A 22,520-nucleotide genomic window follows, 5' to 3' on the forward strand; every position below is an offset into this window, starting at 1 on the left:
GAAACTTTCTGTTGTCCATTTTATGTTGTATGCAAATCCTTGTGAAAACTCCTTGATAACTCCATTTTTTGTTGTAATGATGACATAAAATTATATATGGCTGGAAAGATATGTAACGTAGAATGTATCTAGTATATGGTTACTTTATGGTGGTAATATTAGTAATCGTACAGTAGTTTTTATACCACAACAGTATAGAAGTAATAGTTAGTCACTATGTAGGGGTCATGGTCTGGAGTAGAGATGAGCGAGTATACTCGCTAAAGGGAATTGCTCGAGCGAGCATTGTCTGTAGCGAGTACCTGCCCGCTCGAGACTGAAGGTTCAGGTGCTTGCGGCAGGCAGGGAGCTGCGGGGGAGAGCGGGGAGGAACGGAGGGGGGATCTCTCTCTCCCTCTCTCCCACCCACTCCCTCCTGCTGACTGCCGCTACTCACCGCTGCCCCGCACCGGCACCCGAACCTTCAGTCTCGAGCGGGCAGGTACTCGCTAAAGGCAATGCTTGCTCGAGCAATTGCCTTTAGCGAGTATACTTGCTCATCTCTAGTCTGGAGGTATTATTTGGACCCTATACAGTGGTATTATTGGTAATATTGGTCTTTCTGTAGGGGTTTTAATCCAGTAGAACTATGGGAATGTTAGTCACTATGAGTTATTAATGGTCATTGTGTGGTGGTATTATTTGGGCCCTGTATAGTGGTAACATTGGTCTTTGTATAGTGTATAGAGTTCAGCAACAGTATATAGATTGTTACGGCACTCTGACCCCCCGAGTGCCAGGTGGGGTGCCCTGAACTTCCCGCACCCGACTGTCCCTGCCTACTTGCCTCGACCCTGGCTAACCCCAGGCGGACAACTGGACGGCGGTCCCTACCCTGGCTAGGGACCTGGCGACTGCACAAGATGGAACTAACTAACGGGGGACAGAGTGCCGACAGAAAAGACAGATGGAGTGACCAACAGAAAATACTGAGCAACAGGCTAACTGGAATGGAAGCTGACGAGCAAACTAGGGACTGACTGAGACTAGCTGCAGACAGAACTGACTAGAAGCTGACAGAACCAATAACTGGCAGTGAGCTCAGGTCACTGCCAGCCTTATAACTACAAGACTCCACCCAGGGGCGGAGAGTGGGAGGAGCCAACCCCCCACTGCTGCATAAGAAAGGTGGAGGAGTGCGGGCGGCACCCTACGGGCGGACACGCCCACTGGCCGCCCCACGTCGCCGGGAGAGCCCCGACCCCAGAGCTCCAGGACGCCGGAGCCGACGCCGGAGTGGCACGCGCTGACTGCGGGACCCTGCGCCGCCCTGCATGGTAACATAGATAATATTACTCTATGGTGGTAATGTTTGCTCCTGGTATAGCGATAACAGCATTATATCTATACACTCTATGTATATATTTTTAGGGAGGGGAAGGGTGCATGCAATAGATGCTTTAGGGTTTGCACCACCGATCTGTTAAGACTAGAGATGAGCGAGCGTACTCGGAAAAGCACTACTCGCTCGAGTAATTTGCTTTATCCGAGTATCGCTGTGCTCGTCCCTGAAAATTCGGGTGCCGCTGCGGCTGACAGGTGAGTCGCAGCGGGGAGCAGGGGAGAGCGGGCGGGAGAGAAGGAGAGAAAGATCTCCCCTCCCTTTCTCCCCGCTCTCCCCTGCAGCTCCCCGCTCCGTGCCGGCACCCGAATCTTCAGGGACGAGCACAGCGATACTCGGATAAAGCAAATTACTCGAGCGAGTAGTGCTTTTCCGAGTACGCTCGCTCATCTCTAGTTAAGACCCTAGCAATGCCCCTAGTCATCCTTCTTACCTCCCCATCTATGAATCCTATCCATACAGCAGTTCTGTGACCCCCCAAATTACTTTTTTTTTAAAGTCTGTGCTCTGTGTGCAAATTAATACTAAACTATCTGATAGTGATGCAGTCCTCAGCAATGGTCCAAGTTTCGCGCTCCTTGCTAACTCCACCCATTGCCAATTTATTGACATCTCCAACTCTTTTTGCCTTCCTTTAAGATATTTAACAACAGTTTTTGATGCAGTTTTTTTTAGCCAAATCCTGAATCACATTCGAAAGATCTGTGAAATACACTCATTGACCAAAAATCTAATGCACCAAGAAGTAAGTCCCAGCGGGGGCCATAAATACTTATTCTGCGATAAATCTACCAACCAGGCAGGTTCAATGGGTTGGCGGGGGCATTCCTGGGAAACCCTTACTGTGTATGGGCGAGCATTATCCTGCTGTTGGAAGCCCTGCCATGAGGGGCAACACATGGCTGTAAGACTTCGGGTACATATCACTGAGCTGTTAGTGTCCCTCGTACCACTATTATGGGTGAGCGACTATCGAATGCGATGGCCCCCCTGACCATCACACCAGCAGGGGGCAGTGTGCCGCTCCACAGCAAAGGCAGGATGAAAGTGGTGTCTATGAGGACTCTATACTCGAACACAACTGCTGTTGGCTCCCAAACACCACCTGGATTCATCGCTAGAGACGATATGGGTTCAGTCCGTAGCAGTCCAGGTTTATCCTTTATAAAGTCACTGCAAATGATGGCGATGGTGTCGGGGCGTGACATGTAATGAGCACCATAACGCCAAATTTCCTTCTGCTACACTCTTAGAAATGGTCCAAGCAGAGACAGGGGTCTAGAATGAAGATGCCACCTGTGTCTGGATGGTGGACAGCTGTTGGAGCTGCTCGAGCTTCTTGGGTCGAAACGTTAATCAAGATATATTAAAGTTTTAAGAAGTCTCGGAGTGCTGGATCATTTGACGATTTGACGTTATGCTAAGGTGGTCTTTATGTGTGGACCCATTCAGGACCGAGAACCTATCTCCTTTTATTGTTCTCACCTTGTAATACTGGTTGTGCTGCTATCCATACATTTACTATTGGCTGACACAGTGCAGGTAAGTGGGCTTGACTCCCGAGCCCGCTGCATTCACAAACACCTGGCATGCTCTGTACATGTACAGCACGTCAGGATCTGCTGATAAACAGCTGATGTAAAAGACCCTAAAAACCTTCATGGAAAAAATGAACCCAAGAAGTAGCGTTGTCTCTAGTATATAAAACTGTGGTACAAGGACATAAAAAGCAATGTTGTAACAACGGCTATTACTCTCTGTTATCAACCAGAAACCTGAGTTAACTAAGGTGTTTCCTTCTTAACATATTATATACTGATCTCAGATTGTATTTGCCTGGCATGATTGTAACTTGATGCCGAGTAAGACCTCAGACACATTTACCCTCCTCCCTTCTGTATTCCTGCACGTGTCAGGACCGGCGGCTCCTCCGTGCCTTCACCGCTGGTCCTGTCATGCAAACGGCTGCTGTGCGGCGCAGGGGAGCCCCGGTCCTGGCTACCTCCCCTGGCTGCCGCGCTCCTCTTCGCCGCCGGGTTGTTAGGGATGATACTGGCGCCGGACGGCGATGTGTCCTTGGCGCCATGGCAACCAGGCTTGCATCCTGAGCATCGCTTAACTTGCAGAGCTGAAGGCTGTTCCCTAGCTCCGCCTGTATGATATTCTGTTGAGACTACCGCCCCAATCAGCTGCTGGGGCCAAAGCTCTGACAGCATTTAAACCTGTCTGCGTGTGCTGTTCCTTGCCAGAGTTAGGCATCGGTCACATGGGTGACAGGGGCTGACGATTTGCTGAAAAAGCTGCACCTAGCAGCGTTTTCAGTGAAACCGTCCCACACTGCCCGCTATCCTCTGCCACAGCTGTGCCACAGCTGTGGCAGAGGAGAATGATGTTCGCCCATTGAATTCAATGGAGCAGGCAATACAGCTGGCTCCATTGAAAGCAATGGGCTGCCGGCGAGCGCGGGATGAATTTTCGGGAAGGGCTTAAAAATATAAGCCCTTCCCTGAAAATCATCCTAAAATGTGTCATTCAATAGCTGAGAGCTGCCTCTGATTGGTACCTGCGCTCAGCCAATCAGAGGCAGCACTCACTCACCCATTCATGAATTCATGAATGGGTGAGTGAGAGCTGCCTCTGATTGGTGAGGGCTGTGACCAATCTGAGGCAGCTCATTCAGCAGGCGGGGATTTTAAATCCCGGGCTGCTGATTACTACACAGAGCAGTTCAGGAGAACTGCCAGCTGGCCGCGGCTGAACTCCGTCTGCAGGGAAAAGGTGAGTATACATTTTTTTTTTATTTTTACACATTTTAGGATGATTTTCAGGGAAGGGCTTATATTTTTGAGCCCTTCCCAAAAATTCATCCCGCTCGCCGGCAGCCCATTGCTTTCAATGGAGCCGGCTGTATTGCCGGCTCCATTGAATTCAATGGGCGAACATCGTTCTCCTCTGCCACAGCTGTTACAGCTGTGGCAGAGGAGAATGATCTTTAGTATATGTTCTCAATGGGGTTGGCGCTGCTGTCGCCGGCCCCATTGAGCGCATATATAGAACACAGCGATGCGCAGAACGCAGATAGGAGCGTTCTGCGAATCGTTGTGTCCTATAATTGATCGCACATCCTCATAAAAAGCGAACATGTGACTGGTCCCATTGGGATGCATTTGGTCTATAGATCTGCAGATCGCAAGCACGTCTGCAGATCGGACCAAAAAACGGTCGTGTGACCGAGGCCTTAGTTTGGTCTTCCAGTTGCACCCGCGGGTTCTTGCTTGACTCCTGGTTTTGATTCCCTGCCTTCTTAACCCGACTTGCCTACAGCCTGATCATTTTGTACCGTGTACCCTCTTGTTGCCGACCCGGACCATCTGACTTACCTTCGTGTTTGTTTGTCCCTGTGTTTGTTGTCGTCTGTCCCCATGTCCCGCTTTCCTAGTTAGTGCAGGGACCGTCGCCCAGTTGTCGCCCTGGGAGTTAGCCCAGGTGGGCAAGAAGGTAGGGACAGGGGTTGCGGGCAGTTTTAAGGACTTCCAGTATCCTGGACCCCAGTCCTGATGGTATGAAGTGAAAGAAGGAATTCTGTCTATGGGCTTCTACCCACTAGCGTTTTGTTAACGCTGCGATATCGCTGCATTTTTTTCAATGGGACTTTCTAATGTTAAAATCACATTGCACAAAAATCGCAAGTTTGTGCTTTTAGAGAAACACAATGAGAAAAGCGCTTTATGAATTGTGAAAGAAATGGACATAGGAAGCGTGAGGGTTTACTCACCCGGCGCACAGTGGGTTAACCCTGATTGTGGATATCCCACCGGCACCCTTCGTCCTGGTCAACGTGTAAAGAAAGGCTATATCCCCCATCCAACCAGTGGAGAGACATGCGGAGCAGATGCGAGCAGACCAATGTCAGGTGATCGCAGAAATGGGCACAAGGTAGATTTAAAAAGCACTGCACTCCAAAGGGTATAAAGCGGCACTACGATGGTATAGTGTGATCCATTAAAAATCTTTAATACAATGTGTTTCTGCACTGAAAATGTGCCTTTTTCAAGCATACATCATAAAATCGTTACAAACAGCAGTTACATATATAGGAACTTACAATGTGATATCCGTCATCTGTCCCAGCAGGCACATTGTGACGTCATGATTAGGGGAGGAGGAACGATTCCCCTCTATGAGTCAGATTAACATGGAGCGCAGCGTGCGTTCCAAAGTTTCAATCAACTTTATCAATGCGTTCATTTAGCGGAGAACGCCTACAATCATACACTAGTTATGGAGAAAATAAATTAAATTAAACCCCGAATTATAACCTGTGATAGCAAATAAACTGAGTTTTACCTATATGTTATAACTAAAAACTAACAGTAAAAAACAAAGTACACACAAATTTATACTTTAAAATCATACTACCAATATGGCAGATATTGTCATACAATTTGGTCCTTATGGGGTTAGAGTGCCTTGGTCTGTAAGGGGCGCTCCACCTACCATGTGTCGTGTATAATTCTGGTGTCTTCTTATGTGGTAGAGGGGTCTTTGGGTTCCTCAAGAAATAGGGCCCAGTGTAACTGTTACTGCTACTTCCTGCTTCCCATATCATTAGATTCTACGAGGATATGTAATTATACAGATGACAAAGTAACAACCAGACGGAAAGATGGTAAATAATATGTATTTACAGGAAGATTTGTCAATGGGTGGAAAATCTGTTAACATTGAAGTCGGAGCTTCAGTTGTCATCAGGATCGCGGCACATGATGGAATTGGTGCCCCTTATGAAGCATCTTCGGATCATGAATATAGGATGTTGTCTTCCCCATCAGCTCCATAATCTTCAGTTCCTTACTAAAACTCCAAGTGGTTCTTTTAGTGCTTCATTGGAAGCAGTGCTTGCAGCACAGAAGGCAATAAGGGTTCGAGCGGAGCCAGGTGGAGATGCAGTCCCGATAGAAGCTGTGGTTGAATGGTAGCCCAGTGACCTGCTCCCCGAACTCATAGTCATGCAGATAACACATGGCTGGGCCACCTCCTGCCATGTTATATCCCTTGTTGGGAGGTTCTCAATTGGTGTCTGTTATGAAGCAGATGAGGAATCTACGGACCACGATGGAAAGGACCTGTAACTTCTTGCAGATTCCTGTAAAGAGAAGACGACATGTTATTATATCTCATCTATAGTTTCATGGTAGAAAGTCATACAGATAAACAGGAGGCTAAAAGAAAGCAAACTGTAACATCTTCTTACCTGAAGCACTTATAGTCCTGATCCAGGTCCTCAACGTTCTTCAGACTTGTAATATGAAAGTCATTTAGGTTTACTCCTTTTTCAGTAGGAAGATCCATGTAACCTACATCTCACAGAGCGGAGGGGGACGAGGGGATTACAGATGACTCACCATCCGTGGTTTTGGGATGTCCTTCTTCATAGTCCTTCGTGCCTGGTGAGATGTTAAAGCTGATGGTAAGCTAAGGAGAGAACGGCAGGGAGATCAAGAGGAATTATTTTCCTAGCTTGGAACATGATGTCGCTGTAGTATATGTGCAGATCCCTTACCTGGAATAGTAGGTGTTTGCATTTGCTTTTTAAAATCCCCAAAATGCTTTTTTAGTGCTTCACTGGAAGCAGTACATGCGGCACAGGGGGCAGAGAAGGTTTGAGCGGAGCCAAGGGGCGATGCAACCCTGAGGGTAGTTGTGGTTGCATGGTAAGATGGTGACCTGCTCCCCAATCTCATACCCAGTCATGCAAATTATACATGACTGGGCCTCCTCCTGCGATGTGATACCCCTTGTTGGAAGGTTCGCAATTTGCATTGCTCTCCGGCTGCGCCTATGAGCGCCAGATTAAACTTTGGTGCATGAAGTCCCATAAGTCTGTTACAATGAAACTTCTTGCATCATCTTGCATGCAGTTCATAGCATCATGGGAAGTTTTTTCTGTAAGTTCCTGCCAGGCGCCGCCAAAATGTGGAGTTAATATGGAGTTGTAGGTAAATGTGGGTAGAAGCAGAGATTCCTAATAATTTTCATTGATTCTTTATTGTGTATCTTTAATGTGTTTTATTTATTATTTTCAGTGTACAAGTGCAGTAAGCTCGGGGGGGGGGGGGGGGGTTACTTTCTGCCGGTATTATTGTATCGGGTCACCACCAGAAGTGTGGGTGGTGACAAGATACAGGCTGCTTGACAGCCTGGCCATGCCCCTAGTTTGTTATTGGCTGCAGGGCTGCCTCCCCATGCTTGGGCTCTCAGGTCCTGGCAGTAACAGCGGCTTCTTCTTTTTAGCCGGCGGCAACATCGGCTTCCCTGCCAGCCTCCCTGCACTGTGAGCACACGTGGGACCAGACAGCAGTGGCAAACAGTGAGGAAGCGGCATTGGCTAGTCTTACAGGAGTGTCCATGCTCCACTCCAGCCCTCCCTACAACTTTCCTGTTGCCCTTCCTCACTCTCACCCTGTGCTGTGGTGTACAGTGGCCAATGCCGCTCCCTCACTGTCTGCCGCGGCTTCCCCGCTGGCACCAAGACTTCGTATGTGGCTGTGACAGTGCCTTCCCTGCCACTCTTCCTGCACTTGCAGCACACGTTGGAGCAGAGAGCCGGTGGGGAAACTCCAGCGTTCCACACAGCTTACCTCTCCCCCTTCCTCACTGTCACCCTGCGCTGTGGTGTACAGTGCCCGATGCCACTCCGCCGCTCCCTCATTGTCTGCCGCGGCTTCCCCGTCGGTACCACGGATTTGTATGCGGCCATGACAGCGCTTTTCCCTGCCGGCCTCCCTGCACTCGCAGCACACGTCAGAGCAGAGAGCCATGGGGGACACTCTCACTGCAGTGTCCCTGCTCCACTCCAGCATTCCACACAGCTTCCCTATCCCCCTTCCTCACTGTCACCCAGTGGTATGGTGTACAGTGCCAGATGCCGCGCCACCGCTGCAGCTTCGTATCCGGCTGTGACAGGACATTCTCTGCCGGTCTTTTAGTGACTGCCAGGACCTGAGAGCCGAAGCAGGGGGAGGCAGCCCTGCAGCCAATTACAAACTGGGGGCCATGGCCAGGCTGTCAAGCAGCCTGTATCTTGTCACCACCCACACTTCTGGTGGTGACAAGATACAATAATAGCCTTTCTGCCTAGGGCAGCAAAATACCCGTCCCGGCCCTGTTCAAGTCATTACTTATTAAACTACACCCATTCTAATCCCACATCAATATATATAGGGGCTCCAACCCACTGGCGATGGGTTTTTTTGCGATGCGAGAGTGAGTGAAAACGCATGATTATAAAACCAATGATTTTCAATGGTTTCATACTGATTTGCGTTCCCTGCTGGGATGAAGGAATCCTCTGCCTTAGCTGTGACAGCTGTGTCAGGGGAGCGCGACATACTCTCTATTTTTGCAGTGGGGCCAGCACTGCCGCAGCCGGCGGCATTGAAATCAACGCTGCGAGGCTTAAGTTTATATACATCACCTCTATGTGTATATACTGAGGAGAATCTACCTCACCTCTATGTGCATATACTGAGGAAAATCTACATCACCTCTATGTGCATATACTAAGGAGAATCTTCCTCACCTCTATGTGTATATACTGAGGAGAATCTACCTCACCTCTGTGTTTATGCTAAAGAGAATCTTCCTCACCTCTTAAATACTGAGGAGAATCTACTTCACCTCTGTGTTTATATACTGAAGAGAATCTACCTTACCTCTATGTGTAAATACTTGGGAGAATCTACCTCACCTCTGTGTGTATATACTGAAGAGAATATACCTCACCTCTATGTGTATATACTGAAGAGAATCTACCTCAGCTCTGTGTGTATATACTGAAGAGAATCTACCTCACCTCTGTGTGTATATACTGAAGAGAATCTACCTCACCTCTGTGTGTATATACTGAAGAGAATCTACCTCACCTCTGTGTGTATATACTGATGAGAATCTACCTCACCTCTGTGTGTATATACTAAGGAGAATCTACCTCACCTCTGTGTGTATATACTGAAGAGAATCTACCTCACCTCAGTGTGTATATACTGAAGAGAATCTACCTCACCTCTGTGTGTATATACTGAAGAGAATCTACCTCACCTCTATGTGTATATACTGAAGAGGATCTACCTCACCTCTATGTGTCTATATACTGAAGAGAATCTTATGCCGTGCAGTGTCTAACGATACGGCATGGGACTTGGAACAGGTACAGAAAGGGTTAAGGTAAGCGAGCTTACAGGGGGGCGGAGCTTAGACAGGAAGGGGAAAGAAGAAGAGGAAAAGGAGCCAGTCCAGCGGAGAAAGGAAAAGAAGAAGGACGTATTGAAGGAGACGGAGACAGCTAAAGAAACAAGGAAAGAAAGAGAAGTTAAGGATAAGAAGCAGATCAAGGGCATCCGAAGAGCTGAAGAGGACAGTAAGGAGACAAGCGGGAAGAAAGAGGGGAAGCGGAGCCGGGGGAAAAAGAAAGCAAGTGACAGTCGGGCGGACGAGAAGAAAATGGAGGACTTACGTGAATAGATACAGCGGGCGGTTCGTCAGGAAGGTGCGGGCTGGTTGGAAGAGCTACTTGTGAGCTGCAGAGCGGAGTCGGAGCCTGCGGGAACGGAAGCGGCTGGAGCCGAAGTCGGAGCTAGCGCAGTCCAGGAGCGCGAAGAGGAGCGGGGACGTCCGACGAGGCGACGAAACCCCCCGCTGAGGCTCAGCCCAAGCCCGGCGGCGAAACGGAGGAGCAACCGTCAGAGCCGGGGCAACGAAGGTCCGAAGGAAGCCGGAAGCGACGGCGAGGAGAAAAGGCGCCAATTTCAAACCGCGCGGCGGGAAAAACCCCCGCGAGATGCCAGCGGTCACCTCCCGTCGGAGGCACGGGACGAAGAGGCAGGCAGCCGGCAGCAAATAGCTACGAAGCGCCAGTACTGCGCGCGGACAGGCGCAGGACTGCAGCACCAAGAGGAGGTGAGGAGCGGCAGCATGAGGAGACAGCCCCGGGGAGCGCGCGGCATGGCCGCCAGCTCACACAAGATGGCGGCACATCAAGCAGGTCAGAGCAGGCAGAAGGGCAGAGGGCGGGGGGAGGGAGCGCAGCAGCAGCAAGCAAGGGAACTTGGCGCAGGGAGGGGGAGTATAGGGGGGCCATAGGGAGGGGGGATAGAGAGCAGTATAGCATAGATGCTAGTGTGGCCAGTAACCGGAGCAGTAGGGCATCCAGCACGCCAAGGAGCAGCACAGGAGGAGATAGTGAAAGGGGGGGAAATAGGGCCTCCCTCTCCCGACATAGGCGCGCTCCGTATCCGGAGCGCGCGGCCAGAAGCGCAGCGGAATTAACAGGATCTGAGGGGTCCATTTATTCACAAGGCCCACGCCCACGTCTAGTTTCCCAGCGCCTGCCATATGAAGGCTCGCAGCGCCATGCGTTACCTACCCACCCTCTACCGAGAGTGGAATTAGCCACGACAAGCACCCAACATTTCTGTCACGTGAACCCTAGGTACGTGTTCACGTCAGCGAACCCATCAGGCTACTCGTCTAATAGTTCCTTTAGCCGCACGGGTAGCCGGCGCCAGGGCCAAGGCGCAAAACGTAGGCAGAGGGAAAGGGCCAGGCGAGAGAGGTATGCACGCGAGCGGGTTAGAGAGCAGGGTAGAGAAGTGGCAGATCGCAGGCGGGTTCAGGATAGACGGCGAGAGGCAGATAGGAGCGATAGACATAGGATGCAGGAGTACGATAACCGCCAAGAAGCCCAGCAACAGCCGGTGGCTGCATCAACAAACATCCCGAGTGGGGATAATTTACGCCGCAGGAGGCATGAGGACTTGCTGGAACGCCCATATCAGGGCCATCCCAGAGACAAGCAGCCCAGTAGGGCAGGAGAGGCTACGCATGCAACAGACCGGCAGCCTTTGCCCAGGCTGGGCAGCAGTTCCACGAGACGACTGGCGGGGACCACGCCCTTGGCGATGCCGGAGGACGGTCGAGCCGGTGAGTGTGACTATACCAATGCATGGAAAAATGTGATGGATCCCGCGAGGGCGGTGGAGAAGAGTGATTTAGTCGCTGTGTTAAAATCATTGTTGAGTAAGGTTGACACAAGCGAAGGTCCTTCGGTGTCCGGTGTGTCGGCAGGGGGCGAGGGCCCGCCTGGAGTTAATGTGGTTGTTACAGAATCGGACCCGACGGAAGGGTTGCGATTCGCTGATTCCTTGTTTTGTGGAGTAGCCCCACTTGGGGTGGGTTTATCGGAAGAGGTGTTGGAGAAAATCAAAAAAGGGTTGTATGTCGACATTTGGTCCTTGCTGGCAGCGGACCACGTAATGGTCGACAAGGAGCGTGTGTCTGACCGCGGCGCGGATAAAAAGCCGAAAGTTGCAAAAACTTTTGGCAACTGGTTGCAAGCATACACGGTGTTGGCATACGTTGTCTGCCAACATCAGCCAAGCAAAGGCCCCGAGTTACTAGTGTATTTAAATACGATTTTTAGCGCGTATAAATTACACGGCGGTTCCGCATGGTGGCGGTACGACGAAGATTTCAGGCGTCGTGTATCGGGGGTTAGCAACGTGAGCTGGGCGTCAAAAGCCACTGATGTATGGATCCAGTTAATCCTGTCGCAGCGCCCACAAAAAACTCCTTTTCAGGGAGGAGCCGTGGGGGGAAATCAACAGCCTTCCGCGGCTTCACCATGACCAAATGGCTCTTGTTGGCTATACAACGAGGGCCATTGTAGATTCTTTGCCTCTTGCCAGTTCAGACACGAGTGCTCTGTCTGCGGGGGGCAGCATGTGGCGGCTCGCTGTTTCCGAAAGCAAAGAATGACAGCAGCGGTGGGAGGTGCCAGTGGAGCATCGAACACCTGTGAAAAACAGGCTACTACTTCCATGGCTAAACATGTACCACAGGAAGCAGGAAGCAAAAATGCTTAAAATGGGGTTTTCCGACGGTTTTGTTATCCCCTTTTTAGACCAGCCGGCCACCATGCTATGTCGTAACCTGAAGTCAGCCATTGATAATCCGGAACTCGTAAAGGAAAAATTGTTAAAGGAAGTAGAATTATGCCGTATGGCCGGACCCTTCATGGAACCTCCGTTTTCAAACTTACGGGTGTCCCCGCTGGGACTGGTCCCCAAAAAAGAGTCGGTAAGTTCTGTATGATTCATCATTTATCCTTCCCCAAAGGGGAGTCGGTAAATGATGGTATCTCAAAGGAACAAGCTTCGGTGGCTTATGCTTCCTTTGACCAGGCAGTAATGTTGGTTAAGAACGCCGGGAGGCGGGCACAGTTGGCAAAGACGGATATAGAATCTGCTTTCCGGCTACTGCCAGTTCACCCGGAGTGTTTCCACTTGTTGGGCTGCATGATCGAGAATCAATTTTTCTACGATATGTGCCTCCCGATGGGTTGTTCGATTTCTTGTTACTATTTTGAGCTTTTCAGCTCTTTCTTAGAGTGGATCCTCAGATACGAGACGGGTATCACAACGGTGACACATTACTTAGATGACTTTTTGTTTATTGGTTCGGAGACGTCGGGTGTGTGCCAATTTTTGTTGGATACTTTTCGGGATCTAATGCGATACGTGGGGGTCCCGTTGTCGGCAGAGAAGACAATGGGACCCGTGACCCGGTTAACTTTTTTAGGTATAGAAATCGATACGGAAGAAATGGTCTTCCGGCTTCCAATGGATAAAGTAGCTCGGCTGCGCCAAACGGTAGCGGACGTGTCACGGTGTAAAAAAGCGACGTTACGCCAGTTTCAGGTGCTCATGGGCTTGTTGAACTTCGCGTGTAAGGTCATCCCCATGGGGCGCGCTTTTTCAAGACGGTTATCATTGGCGACGGCGGGGGTCAAAGAGCCTCATCATTTTATTCAGGTTACGCACGGTATCAGAGCGGATTTACACATGTGGCTAGTTTTTCTGGAAACGTTTAACGGCCAGGTCTTGTGCCCAAAGGAGGAGTGGTCGGGAACTAACCTTGACCTGTTTGCAGATGCAGCCGGTTCGGCTGGTTTCGGTGTTATATTTCGAAAACATTGGTGCAGGGAGTCCTGGCCAAGGTTGTGGATACAAAATGATTGGGTTAAGAACATTACGTTATTGGAATTCTTCCCAATCGTGGTGGCCTTGGAGCTATGGGGAGAGGAGCTCCAGGATCGGAAAATCTGTTTTTGGTCAGACAATGCAGCGGTGGTGCAGACAATCAATAAGCAGTCCTCGGCGTCTCAGCCGGTGTTGGCATTATTGAGACACGTGGTTTTAAGATGTCTTCAATGAAATATATATTTGCAAGCAAAACATGTACCGGGTTTTTTAAATGGAGCGGCTGATGCACTCTCTCGTTCGCAGATGGAGTTGTTCAGGGAACGGCACCCGCAGGCGGATGCCGAGGGGGTACGTTGCCCGGATTTCTTATGGAGTCTGGCCGAGAGGAGTTGCTGAAGTTGGTGGAAGCATCTGTCTCGATGGCGACGTGGAAAAGTTACAACACGGTGTGGTCTATGTGGTTGAATTTCACAGGTGGTCGCGTCGCGGGGGGCGACAGCGCCCGGACGGCGACAATGGACATGTTAACGGTTCTGCGGAAGCGGCGAATGTCGTTCGGGGTGGCTAAAAAACACCTGGCTGGAGTCGCCTTTTTGTTAAAATTGCATAGATTGGAGGATGTGACAAAAGATTTTGCCTTCCGACAAATGCTCCGAGGGTGGAGAAAGGAAAAAGGGCAGATAGATTCTCGCCGCCCGGTTACCTATAATTTGTTATGCAAGTTGATGGAGGTTTTGCAAACCGTGTGCGTCAGTTTTGAGGAAACAGTATTATTCAGAGCGGCTTTTATGTTGGCATTTTTTGCGGCATTAAGGATAAGCGAGTTGGTGCCAGCGAGTAAGAACAAGGAGGGAGGCCTCCTTTTGAACGACGTGGTTTTGTCAAACGGGCAGTTACGAGTACGTGTTGGAAGGTCAAAAACGGACATTTATGGAAGAGGTGAGTGGCTGCCGATTGGCAGCCTGGGTTCAGGTTAGTGTCCAGTGGACACGGTCAGGCAGTATATGGCCTCCAGAGGCAGTGGCGGACAATTTTTAGTACATTCGTCAGGTTTACCACTTACCCGTTTTTAATTTTCGTCGGTATTTCGTGCAGCATTGCGGGCAGCGGGCGTCGAGGCTTCGGAGTTCGGGACCCATTCGTTTAGAATTGGAGCCGCAACGATGGCGGATGCAGGTGGTATGAACGAGGAGGGGTTAAAGCGGTTGGGAAGGTGGAGATCCCGTGCATACAAATCATATGTGAGGCCAGACTTAATGGTTATCTGACGTCTGGGATGGTGGCTAGCGTTTTCGGTGCGTTAACATTGCGGATTTTGTTCTTTCGTTTCTTTTTCTGGTTGGTTTCAGCTGCAGAGCCATGGAAAGTGTGGATCATCGGCCATTCTTACATTTATTGGGCCGAAAAGAGGGCAGCGGTACGGCCATCAGGCCGGAACTTGAGTTTCACCGGGACTGCCGTGAATTGGCACGGAGTACGAGGGCTTCAATGGCCTAGTTTGCTGCGCATCGTGATGGATATCGGCAGGTGTACCCCCCAAAGAGTAGTGTTGGTCGTTCATGCCGGGGGGAACGACCTGGGAAAAACGAAGATGAGGGATCTATTGGTGATCATGAAGCAGGATATGCTAAGGTTTCGGGCCTGTTTTCAAGAATGAATCCTGGTGTGGTCGGACATAGTGGCCCGAAGGAACTGGAGAGGAGTAAGAGACCCGGAGGCTATGGATAGGGTCAGGAGGCTCGTTAACCTCAAGATGTCTAAGTTCGTGCGGTCACTAGGCGGAATCGCGATAAGGCATTGGGAGTTGGAGGACAGGGAGAGAGAAGCATTCTGAGAGGATGGAGTCCATTTGAACGAGGTCGGTCTGGATACCTTTCTCGCCGGATTGCAGGACGGTGTGGAAGCAGCTTTGGCACGGGTTGGTGGGGTGGGGCGGCATGCGTAGTAGCGTTACGACGCATTCCGCGTGGTCTGGAGTTTTTTCCGTGCTGTACAAGGAGAGTGGAGGAAGGTTAGCAGCCAAAGGACCTGGGCTCACGAACTTCCTCGAGACTGTGATTGACTCAAAAGTTTTAACGCTTACGGCACATAAAGGTTTGCAAAGGTTTTCAAAGTTAATTTTAAATAACATGGGGTTTAATAAAGCTGTGGCCTACCCCACAAATTTTACTCATCAAGAAGACTGGTGTTTAATCTGATAGGTAAGAGAGCATTTAGGTAGCATGGTTGTTCCCAGTCTCTTATGCCGTGCAGTGTCTAACGATACGGCATGGGACTTGGAACAGGTACAGAAAGGGTTAAGGTAAGCGAGCTTACAGGGGGTGGAGCTTAGACAGGAAGGGGAAAGAAGAAGAGGAAAAGGAGGCAGTCCAGCGGCAAAAGGAAAAGAAGGACGTATTGAAGGAGACACCCGCCCACCCGCCCCTGAGGTAGGGCAAGGAAGGAGCAGAAGGAGTCTATTTTGGACAGGAGGATTGTTGAAAGTTGTCACAGCTACGTTAGGCCTGGAGTTTTTTCCGTGCTGTACAAGGAGAGTGGAGGAAGGTTAGCAGCCAAAGGACCTGGGCTCACGAACTTCCTCGGGACTGTGATTGACTCAAAAGTTTTAACGCTTACGGCACGGAAAGGTTTGCAAAGGTTTTCAAAGTTAATTTTTAATAACATGTGGTTTAATAAAGCTGTGGCCTACCCCACAAATTTTACCCATCAAGAAGACTGGTGTTTAATCTGATAGGTAAGAGAGCATTTAGGTAGCATGGATGTTCCCAGTCTCTACCTCACCTCTATGTGTGTATACTAAGGAAATTCTACCTCACCTCTCTGCGTATATACGGAGGAGAAATCTACCTCACCTCTATGTGTATATACTGAGGAGAATCTAACTGACCTCTGTGTGTATATACTGAAAGGCTTTTTATGTACATAGGGAAGCGGCCATGGACTGCAGGGATAGAGCATGCCTTAAAGGCTAAGAAGGTGATGCATCCTCCACAAATTTCAATACAGGGAAGCAGTATCAGAGGTGTATAGTAATTCAAGTCCACAAACCTTCTTCTCTGGTCATAACAGCAACAGCCGTTTTGACCCGTCACATAGGTCTTTATCAACCGGCTTGAAGTTTGTGGATTATACTAGGATTTGGATCTCATCCAAATTAAAGCAGGCATCTGGTTCCACTCTATCCATATTTGGAGGGCTGGTAAGTACGGTTGGCATTTTTCATATATTTGTGAAGTCTGAGCTGCATCCTTTAGTCTGGAGGTAAATTTGAATAAAAAAGGGGTGTTCCCTTTAAGGGTAAAAGGTGAGCAGAGTGGGAGGGGCGGCACATTCTGCAGAGGGACATCGATACATGCAGTCTGAGGAGAATCTAGCGCTCCTCTATATGTATACAGATTTTATTCCTTGGGTACTCTGAAGTAACCATGACTTCATAAAATTTTAAGTGCAAACAACCGGTAAACACCTGAACCAAGTTAACTTGGGAGAAGCCGGATTTATCAGCTAGTATTATAGATGTGCCTCATCCAAACCAGTTCCATTTTAGCCTGCGGAAGGATCAATAGAGGATCCGAAAACTGGTGTAACATCATGTATTTTTGTTAGCCATTAAAAGGTATCATATCTACAAGATTACTTGGTTTCTCTCACTCAGAACAATCACACACTACAGTCTTTTATTTGAACTGTTAACCAATAGTCATGAGGCTGTGAATAAGTCTGCCCAGCTTTGAATTTAGTTTTGTGTAAATCCTGTGTTCTTCAGTCAGAACTTTGAGACTGGAGTCCCTCTGATAAGGGGGCACCTAGAATAAATGTAACCACTTCTTGAAGTGATCCTGAGCTGCCTTGTTACATCACGTACATCAAAACCGCAGCAGAGAAGGTGGTTGTCCCACAAAGGATATTCATCCTCAGGATCCCTGTTAGGGCGAGCACCCACTGGCGTTTGCGTTTTCCGCGGGGAAAAAACGCAGCGTTTTCGCCGCGTTTCCCGCGATTTTTCCGCGCGTTTTTCCATTAATTTCCATGGAGAAAAATAAGGACACATATGCAACTGACAGTTCCTATGTTAAAAACGCAAACGCAACGCAAAAAAAAACGCCAGTGGACAGGAACACATGTTATCTCTATGCCTGTGCAGGAAAAACGCAAAACGCAAAACGCAGGTAAAAAAACGCTAGTGGGTGCTCGCCCTAAAGGAGGGTCTGTAGTGGCCCAGTACATCATCCTGGCCTTCTCCATAACGTCATATGTGTATGTCTTATGTAGATGCACTGTGCAAAACTGTCTTGTCATTCTGTTATGTGTATTTCACAGCTGCAAAGTCTGAAGGGTTAATATCTGCAAAGTGTGAGCCGACTGTCTGTAATGTATGAATTCTATCTTGTCATGTGGTATGAGAGAGGCTATAAATGTACTTGAGAGCAGGAGAAGAGAGTTCCATGACTTCAGGAGTGATAGTCGGGAGGTCCAGCTACGTGGGGGCTCCTTCAGCCTCTATGTAGGGAACCATGGAAGAGGAGGAGAGGTTTTCCGTTGTGAATGCACTTATGAAAAAAGAGTCCCACCTAAAGGAGAACAAGAACAGGCATGAGCGAGTGCACACCAAGGCCCAGGGCAGAGGTGCTATATTTCTTATCTTCTCCTACATGGCCGTCTGAAGTCTGGATCACCGCATAGAGGTGCACCCTTTCATTTGTCACGCACTGTCTGATCCGAAGTCTGGGTCACCGTGTGGAGGTACTACTGCCAAGTCTGTGTATTGCCTGCACTGCCATCATTTCAAATTGTGCCTTGTATTGCTGAAGTTTCCAGTAAAGTTATTTCCAGGCCCTGACCATTCCCGGGGATATGAGGTACTTAAACTATCTGGGGCTCATTTATTTTTCCCGCTGATGTTCATGCTGGGGGGTACTGGAACGGTGGTGTCTCGTGACAAGTTTCTGTACACCTGTTATCCTGTTTATTGGGCATCCCCATACCAAGGGTGTCCGGAAGAGGCCCAGCGCTGCCCTGGCCTTGGCTACGTGCATCACTCTGGGAGGGAGCCTGGTAAGTGCTGCCGTGACAGGCCTGCATCTTGCGCTCCCAGCTCCTTGCATATGCCATGTGTCCGGGTTACTCTACAGGACGCTGCAGGTTCCTTGGGTGACAATGGAGGACCCCTCTGGTTCAGAGGGTAAAGGCTTGATCTCAGCCTACTGTTTTTCAATAGTCCTCATGGGTGACACCAGCGAGAGGGGAGCTACCTCCATATCCCATGGAGTTAGATCTGTTATTTGGATGCAGTAAGGCGACCAGATTCTCCCATGGTCAAAGCAGGACAGATGGGTGTGGTCAGGGGGGCAGGGCTTATCACAAGTAGGATTTTACCTCCATTGTTATAAAAAGGACAGCGCCATTAAAAAAAAAAGATAGGGAGGAGTCCTGTGTGTTTTTTTTTCCTAGCTGGAGCACTGGATTGGCTATTGATTGTAGCTCCATATAGGCCTACTCTGTCCTTCTGGTTATGATTGTATCTTGTCTCACAGTACACTGAATTATATTAAATGGCAAATATATATCATAAAAAAGATCAGTCCTACCTTTCATAAAAAAGTGGAGTTTTTTCCTTTTGATGCATTGCTTTAAGCATCGGCAGATGACGGACCAGCAGTAGCAGTGGTACTCTCAGCTGCTGTACTGCTGTAATAGTGTCCCCTATATCAGACCCAGTAGTAATAGTGTCCACTATATCAGCCCCAGTAATAATAATGACCCCCATAGTGGCCTCAATAGTATAGTGCTGTTTTATTTGGCCCAGTAGTAATAGCGGCACCCACAGTAGCCCTAATAGTAATAGTGACCCCCTACAGTGGCCTTAGTAGTAATAGTGTCTCCTACAGTGGCCTTAGTAGTAATAGTGTCTCCTATATTGGCCTCAGTAGTAATAGTGACCTCCACAGTGGCCCCAGTAGTAATAGTGACCTCCACAGTGGCCCCAGTAGTAATAGTGGCCTCCACAGTGGCCCCAGTAGTAATAGTGACCCCTACAGTGGCCTCAGTAGTAATAGCACTGCTTTATTTGGCCCAGTAGTAATAGCGACCCCCACAGTTGCCCCAGTAGTAAGAGCGACACCCACAGTAGCCCTAGTAGTAATAGTGACCCCTACAGTGGCCTTGGTAGTAATAGTGTCCCCTATATTGGCATCAGTAGTAATATTGTCCCCCACAGTGGCTCCAATAGTAATAGTGTCCCCTATATTGGCCTCAGTAGTAATAGCGACCCCCACAGTAGCTCCACTAGTAATAGTGCTCTCCTGAGACCGATATACTTACCTCCTCCTTGTCATCAAAGTGCCGTTGCTCCTTGGAAGTGTGTGCACCTGGACGCCTCCTCCCATTTCCTCTTCTCCTGCGAAACCAATGAGGAGAGGCCAGGGGAGGAGGATCCCGGATGCACACACTGCTGTCAGTATGTGCATCCCACAGCAGTGCTGCTGAGTTATTACCAGCCAGGAAGCTGTGGCACCCCAGCTGCTAAGCACTTTCATGGTGACCCGGTGTCCCAAAAGCGGGACAAAAGGCTGTCCTGCTTAGGATCGCTGGAGACAGCAGGACGGTCCCACCTAAATCAGGGCATCTCGTCACTTTAATGCGGTTCTCTGCTATTGGGCCAAAGGCCTGAAGGCGGGGGACTGCATCAAAATTGTAAACAGTTTCTGTCGTAACATTACTCAGTCCTAACCGTTCATCTGCTGCTGAAACTAGTTTATTCAAAGTAAAGGTGAATGAACAGACACTTCCGAGACTGGAGGTGCACAGCTTCAAACGTTGCAAATGGAGAATAAGCAAATCATTAAAGGGGCTTTCAGGCAGCGCTGGCTGTCAGTGCCGGAATATACCAGGGTTAGTGGAAACTGCTGCTTCAACTCTTATGTAGTGGCCGACACTTGTAACTGCAGGCTGGGGTTCCAACCGTTCCACTGATTTCAATGAGGTGCTGTGCCTGCAATTACAAGCGCCGGCCACTACACAGGGGTTGGAGCAGTGACTTCCGCTCCAACTTCCGCATGTCCCAGCACTGTCAGCCAGCACTATGTGGAAAACCCTTTTAAAAGGACCCTCCAGTTCTGCCCAAATATGGCCACACCACTTCTCTGACCTAATGTGGACAGCACTGGTGATGAAAGCAGGTGGAGTGTCTTAAACTAATGATGTATACTAATTCCCAGTGTTATGCAGGTAGTCAGAGAGGCTTGTGCGGCCATCTTTGTTTGTCCTAGCCTGGAGGGTCCCTTTAACAAAGAAAGTTCAATTTACCTATTACTTGAAGGCAGTAGTTACAATACAACTAAAGTCCTTAGGACAGTCTTTCTCCATCCCTTATTCTTGAGGATAAATACTGTGGCATTACAGTTCAGTACACGGGCTGTATAAAACCCGAATTAATCTGTGCTTCAGTTGCGGCAATGCTTTGAGATGATCTCCACCCAATCACTTGTAGCAAGGAGGCACACAAGAAATGATGGACATTTGAAGTGTGAACAACTGGCACCCTACAGTTGTGGGGATACCCTGAAGTCACACCGAGGCCTCGTAAGCAATGGTGTTACCGTAGTAGGCCATAGAGACCTGTTCTTCCTGGCCAAGTCCGCCCTGGCTTCCGCCCTGCAGCTTATGAGAATGGACCACAATATATGCAATGTTAAAGTATACAAATTGTAATACCCCAAAATTACCAGACGAAGTCACACAAATACCACATTACAGAACATCATATGAAGTGGCATGCATGAAACAAACAGTTTTGCACATCATGATCCTATGTAGTACCAGGACTATGATCTCTTCACGCTTCCCATTACAACTGGATGCTTCATTGCTCATGAGGAGGGGTCCTGTGACCCAGTTTTCCCTCACTACATGACTATGACCATGATGGTCCCAGCTTCCTCATTGCATATCCTCTAGATTGGGACAATCCCTGTAACAATGCAGCACAAAAATGTATTCTTAACATTGCTAGTATATTCCACCGATTTCTGATCAGTGGAGGCCTAACACATACATATATATTTGACACTGCTCCAGGTGGTGACCAAAAATAGTTGCCAGTGCACCTAATATTTTGCAAATGGCAACAAGTTCTCAATGTTGTTGCCATTTGAAATTATGGATGCCACCCCACGCTGAGCTGTAATATATGAGTTTTTTTCTTCCAAGTATAGCAGGCAGCACACAAGGCACGTCTGCTCGATGACCCACTGGCTCTGCCCGCCAAAAGGTGAAAGGACAACATTCTTACTCCTACTGGGTTTTTTCCTCAGTGCCAATTGCCCACCTGCTGAAGAAACTAATATTGAGCTGTAGAGTGGTGACGTGTGTACTGTACAGGAGTTGTACACTCTATAATTTAACAGTGGACTCTAATGTGAATTGATGTAAATGTCACTCTAAGATTGTTGGTCAGCCACACTTTGTCAGGCACTCAGGAGATAGACAGCCCGGGATAGGTAGAAGGGTCCTACATACGGGTCGTCAATAGGAGCTTGGTATAAAATGGAGGGGAGGAGTTTAGAGAGAGGGTTTCCAGAGGAGAGGAATGAGAGACAGAAGAGTCTGAGTAGTCTAGACAGAGAGTTTCAGAGGAGGAAGAAAGCTACTGGCCAGCGCGGTTGGAAGGAGGACAGAAAGTGTGAGTACAGAAAGTTGTGTAATATCAACTAAGGAAGAGAAGGAAGAAAAGTAATAGATAAACTTCAGCAAGCTAGAGAATCTTAATACTTTAAAGAATAGAAAAGAATCAGTAAAGACCTAAAGCAACTGTAATGCACTAAAGAGAATCTTGAAACTGAAAAGAATAGAAGAAATACTAAAAGAAAGAGAAGCAGGAGGGCAAAGCAAAGAGGACAGAATGCATTCCATGCTTAATTACTGTTAAATAGCTTGTTTGTGTCCAGATAGAACTCTGCACTTCATGCCTCCCTGTGTTCTAATTGTACTAAGAATTGTCTAAGGAAAATATACCGAGACCCTAAATTGCACTAAGAAAGTAAAGTAAGGGTGACTACTCACTAGCGTTTTTTTTCACTGCGAAATTCGCAGCGCTTTTT

At 48.7% G+C, this 22,520-nt stretch overlaps 1 protein-coding gene across 2 annotated transcripts in view; it reads right to left on the reverse strand.

Annotated features, from left to right (window-relative positions):
* LOC136580748 (uncharacterized) overlaps positions 1 to 22,520 on the reverse strand; it is a 129,506-nt gene that overhangs the window by 27,613 nt on the left and 79,373 nt on the right. Inside the window, exons 1-3 of one of the 2 annotated variants that reach the window (XM_066581574.1) lie at positions 6,636 to 7,479; positions 6,070 to 6,527; positions 5,879 to 5,996 (exon numbers count right to left, since the gene is read on the reverse strand). The exons of the other annotated variant lie outside the window; for it this stretch is intronic. Of the exons in view, the coding sequence (XP_066437671.1) occupies positions 5,879 to 5,990 (112 nt within the window). The 5' untranslated portion in view covers positions 5,991 to 5,996; positions 6,070 to 6,527; positions 6,636 to 7,479. Of the gene's footprint in view, positions 1 to 5,878; positions 5,997 to 6,069; positions 6,528 to 6,635; positions 7,480 to 22,520 lie in introns of those variants that run through there. 2 annotated transcript variants of the gene reach the window in all.

Source organism: Eleutherodactylus coqui, chromosome 10 (genome assembly GCF_035609145.1).
Source record: "Eleutherodactylus coqui strain aEleCoq1 chromosome 10, aEleCoq1.hap1, whole genome shotgun sequence".
NCBI classification, from domain to species: Eukaryota; Metazoa; Chordata; class Amphibia; order Anura; family Eleutherodactylidae; genus Eleutherodactylus; species Eleutherodactylus coqui.